Source organism: Meleagris gallopavo, chromosome Z, assembly GCF_000146605.3.
Source record: "Meleagris gallopavo isolate NT-WF06-2002-E0010 breed Aviagen turkey brand Nicholas breeding stock chromosome Z, Turkey_5.1, whole genome shotgun sequence".
Taxonomy (NCBI): Eukaryota; Metazoa; Chordata; class Aves; order Galliformes; family Phasianidae; genus Meleagris; species Meleagris gallopavo.
In genome coordinates this window covers 49,820,726-49,830,268 of record NC_015041.2, presented here as the reverse complement: position 1 = coordinate 49,830,268, position 9,543 = coordinate 49,820,726, and the positions used below count along the sequence as shown (strand labels likewise).

The following is a 9,543-nucleotide window of genomic DNA, read 5'->3' as shown; positions in this document are numbered from 1 at the left end:
AAGGCATACCATAAGCAACTTCATCCGTCTGAATGTGCACACTTACTCTTACTTTAAAAAAAAAAAAAACCAAGCTCTTTTACGGTTTAACTAAGTAGAAAAGTAGCCCACAATAGCTGAGAGAAAGCCTCCTGCTCATAAACCAAGTCTTTCGGTCATCAGCGACATCAACTCCTCTGTGGCTGAGAAGAAATGAGAATTAAATAGTCTTCGTGCCCCTAGATCAAGAGTGGAAAAAAGTTAAAACATCTTAAAATAAACAGTGTGCACTGCAAGAATTCAGAGTTAAATTAAAAAATCATGCTGAACTGGAAGAACTGACTCAAAATCCAGTCAATTACACAAGAGCCCTCCACAGGTTTCCAATAGCCCTTAATTTTAAACAATGCAAAAAGTAGCAGTCACAGTTTTAAAATTCTCACCTTTACTGTAGCTGACACAGAAGAGACATTCCCATACTGGACATGTTTGCGGAGGTGATTACAAATGGCTCGAAGCGTTGGATGGACTTCCACACAAAATTTACACTTGTAACCAACTACCTTCCGCTCTTTAAGTTTTGAAACATCTTCCAGGTGTCCAAAAGCCTATGAGTACACAGTCATAGATCAGTTCATACACCAAAGTGTTTTGCTATCTCATTTTTAGGAATACAGACTAGATTTTACAGCTGGAGAGAAATTATGCTTAATGTACAAGTCGTGTCTTGAGAAACAACAAGGTCAATTTTTGCTGATGTGTATTAATGCCCCCAGAATAACAGGGCAGGGCATCTGTGCAACAGAAACTTTCAGTTTCAGCATAACAGTAGTATTCCAGAAGACAATGCAATTTGACCTGAAACTGTGCTCTTTCATGACACCTCTACTTCCCTAGCAGCTGCGAGGATATTTTCTGCAGCAACTGTATTCCTCACTAAAGAAGAAAGGAGTGTGTGAGCAGGATAAAAGAGCACAATTTGTTTTTCTGATATGGGACATTTGTCCAAAGCTTCATTCATCAGACAGATTTCTGTCATATTAGTATTTAGTGGTTTATAAGAGAAAGTACTGGAAGAAACATGATTGAGAAGTAAACTAAAGTGTTATTCAGGGGTACGCTTAAGATGGGAATGGGACATTTTATAAAAAGTCTAGTATATGGCTGCCTTGCAACAAAAGAACAAGGAACTGTCAGATCCAGATGGCCTTCCAGAAGGGTAGGAGGAAAGAAAGATAAGGAGAATACTGAAGGAAGCAGTTAGAAGGCTCAGGGCCTCCCACGGAACCTAGGGAGGAGTGAAAAACGAAGGAAAGGATGAGGAAATTAAAGCAGAATGTGTAATTGACTTATGGAGCTCAACTGGCAAGCTGAGTCATTCATTAGCCTGTGGTCATTTGGCTGTCAAACAGAACATGCAAGTGGGCATTAGTAACAGGCAGTCTCTTGGGGTGCAGAAGGGTAGTGTTTTTGTTTTTCTCTCTCAGCAGGGAAGGGAGAACAGGGAAAGAGACCAGACATAGATCCTTACCCTCTCTTGTTTGAAATCTGCAAAAGCACCATCTGCGTATTTCTGCTTGCTTAGAAGCTGCTTCCTCCTCTCCTGACGTTTGGCACGTTTCTGGAACTCCTCATTGTGACCATTCAAGTGTGCAGTCAGCTCTGCTGTGCTATGCAATTTCATATCGCAATGCTTGCACTGGTAGACAGCATTCTGAGAGCGGGTGCCACTTCCCAGTATGGTAAAGTCTCTCTTCAAATCCTTGCTGTGGTGGTCAGTGTAATGCATGCACAGCAGCTCCGCTGTGCTAAAGGACAGCTTGAAACATTTTATGCACCTGAAGGGAAGCCACTCAATTTCCTGAGCCTCACTCTCCACTTCAGGCTTCTCAAACTCATTCCTCTCCTCAGCTGGAGTCAGCTTTTCATGCTCATCAGCATACACGGCAGTGAAGTAACCCCCAAGCTTACTTGCATGCTGCTTCTTCGGGAAAACACCAGGGTGACGCTTCATGTAGTGGGACACAATACCCTTTTTGCTGAAGGACTGGAAGGAACAAAGCGAGCATTTCTTCTTCTCTACAGCTCTCCTCAGCTCCTCACTTAACTGAGGAGTGTCATCTTTAGGAGGAGATGGAATGATCACTTTATTGGGTTTGTCGCTTACTGTCCTGGAGGCTGCTAAGCAATGAGTGTAGTAAGCATCAATGTCATGTCTTTTCTGGTAGTGTGCCGCAAGCCCTTTGCGAATAGGGTTGGTGTAGGAACACAAAGCACATTTGAAGAGGTTGTTCTTGCCCTCCGGCTGTGCCCGGACATTGTTATGTTTGATACGGTAGTGCCTGGCTATCCCCTTCCGGGTAGAGCAAAAATATTTGCAGAGCTGACACCGGAAAACTGTGTGAGACACTAAATGAGAACTGGAGAAATGAGGCGCTGCAACAGAGATTTCTCCAACATCCTCAGCAGCAATTTCTGGAGAGGCCTTGATTTCAGTCACCATGTCTGGCTCCAGGGAAGCAGATACTTTTGGTGGTGACTGGGCAAAAACATCAAATTCAGGCTGATTGTGATATTTCTCATAGTGAATTTTGAGCTTCTCCAGTGTACCATGAGTGTAAGGGCACAGTTTGCATCGATAAGCACCATAGCCTTGCTTAAAAATCCTGCTGGTCTCTTCCACATCATTCTGAGCAATATCAGTTGACTGCTCCACATCATGCACAAAATCTTCAGCAGTGACCTTTATTGATGGGTGCCGCTTCTGGTAGTGTGTGAGAACGCCATGAATGCGTGTGTTAATGTATGGGCAGTGTCTACACTTGTACACGGCCCCTGGGTTAATGTCTATATCCTGAGCAAAGTCTGCAGCTTTCACTTTCATGCCAGGATGTTTTTTGCCGTAATGTGTCAGAAGTCCATGCAAGTTATTGTATTCAGACTGGCAAACTGTACACTGATAAGGAGTAGACGAGATGGCGGGGTTTGCAGAAGCCAGCTGCACAGTTTTTTCCTGGGAAAGGCTGGGATCTTCTGCACACTCTGCTTCCTGGTCCATTTGTGAGGTTGTTATCTGGTCTTCAGAATCCATCCTGACCCCAGCTTCATCAGACTGTGTGCCAGATTTCTCAGCAGCATCTTTCTCCTTGATGATATCTAACAGCACAGATTCATCCCATTCATAGCCCAAGGGTGAAAAGCTTGGTAGTGATTAGTAATATCCCAAATGGAAGATGCTTCAAAAATGCAGTCTCTGCATTTATAGGTCTTTGCTTCCACTGGTAACACTAGGGCAGGAGGGGAGGGATCGGGACCTGCCCAGAGTTTAGTGGCCATGTAAGTATAGTCAACATAATGCTCAGGATGTCTCCTTTGGTAATGCACAAGCAAACCACTTGGCTCTGTGTGTGAATAAATGCACCACTCACAGTGATAACCAGCCTCTATCAAACCATCCAAAAATGCCCATCTCAGAATAGATGTCACCGTGGCCTTCAGATTTGGATGATCTTTCTTAATATGCTTCCTCAATGCATAGAAGTAAGGTGATGTGTAGCTGCACTGCCTGCACTTGAGGGCTCTCAGCTTGGACTTGTCCCGTTCAGTGCTAGAGGTATGAGCAGACACGCTGCCAGATGATTTCTTCTGGCTGCGATCACAAAGGCTTCTAATGGTGGCTGTATGCTGTCTAATCACATCTGCATTAGCTTTGAAGTCACGATGTTTCTTTTGATAATGAATGAGCACTCCTTTCACGGTTCGGTTTCCATAATCACAGTGTTGGCAGAAAAACATTCATTCTCGGGAGGATTCACAGAAGTTCAGAACCACCGCGGCTCAACTGTTGCATTGACACTGGTGGCCTCTGTATACCAGGTGGCAACTCACCAGCCCTCATCATTGCTGCAGTGGGAGGTGCCTGTCTGATATACTTGGCAGTGACCTTTATCTCTGGGTGCCTTTTCTGGTAGTGGACAAGCACTCCCACAACTGAGCGGTTGCTGTATGAACAGTGTTTGCAATAGTAGAGTTCAGTAGCAAGGTCTGGGGGTGGTGGTGGGGGAGGCGGAGAAGCCAGGTTGGACAATTTGGGGGAGACGGGTGTTCCCATCTCAAAAGACATCTGGGCCAGAGCAGAGCCCCTATCAACAGAAACTACACGCATTGTCTTCTGAATTCTGAAATATGATGCTTTTTCTTCAGGGTGCTTTTTCTGGTAATGAACCAAAACTGAATGCATATTAGGGCTTGCAAATGAACACACATCGCAGTCATAAACGACCACACTATTGACTGAAGGTTCCTTCTGATTTTCACATTCAGGGCTAAAACTCTTGGCAGCACTTTTGTTAAAGCCAGTTGGCACACCAGCCCCACGAGCCACAGGGGTAGAAGTTGCCATAGTTTTTGGAGCAGAATTCAAGATCTCTCTTAGTGTTTGAGACTCTGTGTTTAGTCCTTCTTGCTGCTCAACAACATAACTTGAAAATATCATTGCATTGTTAATTTTCACTGTGGGATGCATTCTTTGGTAATGTGGCATCAGGCTTCTAACATTTGGGCTTGTGTAAGAGCAGAAGCGGCAGCGATAGATCAAATCAGAATGATCAAAGTTCAGTACATTCATAGCTTCAGGGTGATGCTCTCCATAATGCTGCTGCAAGTCTTCAAAATTTGTGTAGTCAATATAGCACTCAAGACATCGGTATACTGCACTATGATCATTGGGATCCAAAATATACCTAAAGCTGAATTTAATATAGGGATGCATTCGCTGGTAGTGGGTGCTAACACTCCGGGCAGATTTGTTGCTGAAATCACAGTGTTTACAATAGTAAAGCCTGCCAGAGTCATTGAACTCTGCATTCTCGTTGTTCTGATCAGTACCATACATGTTTGACTGGCCCCCCAGAACAGAGGCATTAGGGCTCTGATGTTCCTTCATGCTGACAGAAGAATAATAATCTTCCTCATCTTCTGATAGAGTGAGCTCAATCTCTGCTCCATTAGCAGAATTGTAATCGTGCTGCAAGCTTCTGAAGTTTGTCTCCTTCTGGGAATCATTAGCCTCTCTTCCCCACATTTGCTGTGGAGCATAAGAACTGGAAACTTCTATCATTGGTTCTGTTTGCTCTTCTTCTCTGTCTAACTCCACTTCTATCTCCACCTCATTATCTTCCTCCTCTTCCTCATCATCCTCTACATTAATCACAGCATCTTCTTGCTGTTTGTTTTGGCTGATTTTGCTCTGCAGATTACTCGCTATTTCATCAATTCTAGTTCTCTTTTTCACTGGCGAAAGATCTAAAGGGAAATCGTTTGACACCTTCCGAGGGGCCTTTGCAACAAAATTGTTTTTAGATGAGAGCCCAAGGATTGAGGTTTGGCTCTTTTTCACTGTGCTGGCAGAAGTGTGAGCATCTGCCTCACTCTCTTGTGGTGCGTTGGATGGTGGTCCATCGTATTTTGGCAAGTTGTCACAGAATGAGTGCTTGTGCTGCTGATGAACTCTGAGGCCTTTTAAAGTTGTGGTGGAATAGTTGCACATTGTGCACTTGTATGGATGCTGTGAGTGGGGCTGGGGTGATTGCTGTTGTTGCTGTTGCTGCTGCTGCACTGGTTCCATCATCCCAGCAGACTTTCTACCATTTATGTTTCCACTCTCATATGACACTGTGCTGTCGTTCAAAGAAGAGGCAATGCTTTCAGCCTGAGAATTCACAGTGTCCCAGTCTGATGTTGTACCTGTATGGCATTGCTTGTGGGCACCAAGTTTTAATGAACTCTTACAAGTAAAAGGGCATTCATCACACTTGTATACAGCCGTCTTCCCAGACAGGTGGATGTTCTCAATGTGACGGGAAATGCTTCGGCGGTGCATCGTCAGGAAAGGGCAAAAAGGGCATTGGAACCTGTTCATATACCTTCTAAAGGGAATTCCCTTTGTCTCCAATAGTTTGTTGCCATCGGATCCCATCAGCTGCTCTGCGGACATTCCTGTGGTCTGGTGATCCATGGAGTTCAAGCCATTCTCGCTGTCCATTTCATTTAGCTCTTCATCTGAGCTGGAGTCATTTAGCATACTGTTTGTTTCCAGGTCAGCAGAAGAATTTGTCATATCAGCAATTCCATAGCGGGATCTGTCAGACAAATTAACTATGCTTGAGTTGTGAGGTGACTTAGGCTTCATTTGAGGGTAAGACACAGAAGAAAACTTAGAAGATGTAGAAGAGTTGGGCCTGATAAGGGAATTGCCCATAGAGCTCCTGAAGTTTGAGACATTAGCATTAGACATCTCACGTCCCGTTGTGTTCATGGAAATATAATTAGAGTTTGGGGAGGCGTTCTGGGCACTCTTGTTCTGTACATCAGGTGCACTGGTTCCTTCTTGTTGCTGCCTCAGGCTTGACAATATTTTCACCATGCTGCGGTGCTTCTTCATCATGTGGTCACACCAGCGCTCCCTTCGAGGTGTCTGGTAGCTGCACCATTCACAGCAAAAGTTGCCCCTAGACTTTGTCAGGGGCTTGACCATGGACTCCAAAATGCTCCGCTCCACCACCTCTGCAGGCAGCTCCTTGCAGGGTTCCTGCACTGGCACAGAAGCAGATGTCGATTCAGATATAGCAGTGGAAGCTGCAGGGGGAGTTGAACTCTCTTTCAGGTTGTTTTTGTGATACATTTTCTGGTGCTTAATAATCCTTGCACGCCTGGGTGACTTGTAGGTGCAGAACTGGCAACTGAAAACTTTGCCAAACCCTTCATGCATCATGATGTTGTAATTTAAGGAACTAGCGGATGGTGGCCCCACTGAGCTCCCCCCAGCCTGTGCTCCATGAACCTTGCGTGTGTGCTCTATAAGGAGGTTTTTGGAACGGAAGTAACGCACACAGAACTTGCACTGGAAAAATTTGTTGGTTGGTTTAGGATTTGGAGCCATATGCTGACCATAGAAAGTCTGGCTCTGGCTATAGTAACTTCCAGTTCCCATCTGACTTGTTGCATTTTGCCCTAAAATGAGAATCAAGGTGAATATATAAATAAAAAAAAAACAGAGGCTTTTTCTCCACCCACCCTGTATGCTTAAGAATACAACTGCACCCTGTACAGGTAATAATCACACCAGGATTCTCTCACTGACTTATGGTGAGATCTATGTATCTGGCAATGTTCAGAAAAATGACCACTGTGCAGAACATGTACATGTATATGATACTGTGCACAGTCTGGGATAGGCTATTTCCAAAATCATTTTTTATGGGGGAAAAAAAAAATCTAGTATGCTAATAAAATTGAAAACTCTGAGGAGATTCATGGTGATGGAGCGCAATGAAAAGCTGACAAACAAAAGCATTTTGAAGCAGCAGATGAAGAACAGCTAAGAAATAAAACTATCCTCCATATTTGTACTTGCAGAAAAAGCTGTGGCCAGAACCAATATGCCTAAAGCTAAATACCTGCTTTGTTGCCACAGCAGTAAGGATAATGTAATTTTTACAGTCAAATTAGAAGTATTAGCTAATATATATTGAAGTAAGACCACATAGTGAAATAGGAGGTTAGAGTTGAGATTTACCTGCTAATTCATCTGCAATTGTAAATTCATCCTTTACAGAAGAAAATTCAACTTCAGTCTGGTTGCTAGCATTCATGGAACCAGACCTTGGCTGGCTAGGACTTTCCTCAGAGACATCAGTTGGCTGCAGGAAAGCAGTGTGAACATCCTGGATGTGAGCTTTTAGGTCTTCATAAGATGGAGCTCGAAAATCACAGCCATCACACTGCAGCACCTCCATGGTTCAAGAATGATCTTTTACATGAGAAAATTCTGCAAGAGAGAGAAGATGTGAAGAAGAAATGTTTTACAATAATGCCATTTAAAAGAATTCTAAGAATAGGTAAGGTCATGTTTGTAAAGACAGTTGTTTCCAGAGATTCCATAACTACTGCAGTGTAAAACTCAATCTGTACTTACTACAAGAAGAGGAATCTGTTAGGATTCACATGAAGTCCTACCTAGGTAGCTTACAAGTTGCTGACTAAACACTACAGTCAAATTTCTGACAAATAACTGTTGATTCAATGGACTTTGTTCCCTTGGCTTTTCCATTACACTGGACAGAAGTCTGTCTTGTTCAAAGACCAGAACCTGTATACTACAGAAAAAGCAAATTACTTCTAAACAATCACACATTCAAAATTGCATTCAGAAAACAGTGGCTTCTGCATCTGTGTCCCACTCTAACACATCTTGGAAGATGAAAAGCACCGTCTGCTTTGCTATCAAGAGATAGCCTCAACAGGAAGAAAACTGCCTTTCTGCTCAACATTCTGAGAGTACTGATGTAGGTGGAAAATCTAGACACAATTGCAATGTAAGATACAGCTACTCAGTGAACTCGAGGTAGAATGGTTTGTTCTGCCTTAACTCCACCAAGGCTTTGTGAGAGACGACAGGGAATTTCATAAATGTGTATAGATGTCTAATGAGTGAAAGTCAAGTGGACAGGGCCAGGCTCTTTTCAGTGGTGTTCAGTGACGGCAAGAGGCAATGGGTAGAAACTGGATCACGGGAAGTTCCAATTTGTACATGAGCAAAAACTTTTGCTATGTGGGTGATGGAGCACAGAAATGAGCTGCCCGGATGAATTGTGGAGTCTCCTTCCTTGTAGACATTCAAGATCCATCTAGACACTTTCCTGTGTAACTTACTGTTGTAGGGAACCTGCTTTAGCAGAGGGTTTGACTTGATGATCTCCAGAGGTCCTTTCCAACCCCTACCATTCTGTGATCTCTGTTCTTTGGTAAAATGTTTACTGCTTCATTTGAGCATATTCTGAAGACATCACCTTTGTGAGATATTTGGGAGAAGGTGAGGACTGGAGGAAGATAGGGAAGGCAATGGGAATAGGGATATTACTGAAATACAATGGAAACATGTAACAAAGACTTATCCCAGAAACACTATCGCTTCCTTGATTTATCCATATGCCATGGGTACCTTGAATACCAAGTAACATAAGCCATGGCAACATGAAGTACAGAGGTTTAGCTTGTAAACCAGTTAATCCCGTGTCAAGAGTTGTATATTTAAGCACTGCCGTGAGGGTGAGGAAACATAAAGCACAAGCAACACAAAAGCCTCAGACTCTCCTACTTCATGCAATATTTAGGCACCAGAGCAACGGGTATCTAAATACTCCGATGTTAACAAAATAATTACTTCTTAAGTTTCCACATGCTCTGCTGGGCTAGGGAAATCTGGTCATTCCAGAGGTCCAAGGTGCAAGAGCAGCCCAAAACTCTAAAAATTCCACATGTCTATTGCATGTACAGAGTACAGAGCTACTTCTACAGTGAGAAGGCTCCAAAACATTAATGCACTGAAATAAGAGAGGATATTGCATCAGGATTTTATATGAAAGAATGTTTCTTCTGATAGCCTGCTAAAGTAAACTTCTAGTAAGTCAAATTCTGGAGAGTCTGAGCAGACAGGCTCTCCACATATTTACCTACGGGACTTTGCAGGCTGCACTGTGTTCCTTCCCTCTCCACCCCCCTCCC

The 9,543-nt window shown here is 43.5% G+C and overlaps 3 protein-coding genes across 5 annotated transcripts in view; all 3 read right to left on the bottom strand.

Annotated features, from left to right (window-relative positions):
- Window positions 1-9,543, bottom strand: part of LOC104915227 (transcription factor hamlet-like) — a 96,550-nt gene that overhangs the window by 63,324 nt on the left and 23,683 nt on the right. The window lies entirely within an intron of this gene.
- On the bottom strand, window positions 153-3,119 carry LOC100546070 (zinc finger protein 462). 2 transcript variants are annotated; one of them, XM_019610595.2, is made up of 3 exons: window positions 1,511-3,119; window positions 423-587; window positions 153-182 (listed from the first exon to the last, which is right to left on the bottom strand). In XM_019610595.2, exons 1-3 carry the CDS (start codon window positions 3,068-3,070, stop codon window positions 168-170), a joined length of 1,740 nt encoding a protein of 579 aa, XP_019466140.1. In that variant the 5' UTR covers window positions 3,071-3,119; the 3' UTR covers window positions 153-167. The 2 variants fall into 2 exon arrangements, with proteins under 2 accessions (XP_019466140.1, XP_031413212.1); XM_031557352.1 differs by lacking the exon at window positions 153-182 and having other exon boundaries at window positions 387-587.
- On the bottom strand, window positions 3,766-7,813 carry LOC109364043 (zinc finger protein 462-like). 2 transcript variants are annotated; one of them, XM_019610592.2, is made up of 2 exons: window positions 7,556-7,813; window positions 3,766-6,990 (listed from the first exon to the last, which is right to left on the bottom strand). In XM_019610592.2, exons 1-2 carry the CDS (start codon window positions 7,773-7,775, stop codon window positions 3,791-3,793), a joined length of 3,420 nt encoding a protein of 1,139 aa, XP_019466137.1. In that variant the 5' UTR covers window positions 7,776-7,813; the 3' UTR covers window positions 3,766-3,790. The 2 variants fall into 2 exon arrangements, with proteins under 2 accessions (XP_019466137.1, XP_019466138.1); XM_019610593.2 differs by having other exon boundaries at window positions 3,766-6,573.

Coding starts and splice junctions, on each gene's coding strand:
- LOC100546070 (XM_031557352.1), bottom strand. CDS start 3,070: ATGGATTCTGAAGACCAGATAACAACCTCACAAATGGACCAGGAAGCA. Junction 588..1,510: donor CAGATTTCAAACAAGAGAGG/GTAAGGATCTAT, acceptor GTGTACTCATAG/GCTTTTGGACACCTGGAAGA.
- LOC109364043 (XM_019610592.2), bottom strand. CDS start 7,775: ATGGAGGTGCTGCAGTGTGATGGCTGTGATTTTCGAGCTCCATCTTAT. Junction 6,991..7,555: donor AATTGCAGATGAATTAGCAG/GTAAATCTCAAC, acceptor TTCTCATTTTAG/GGCAAAATGCAACAAGTCAG.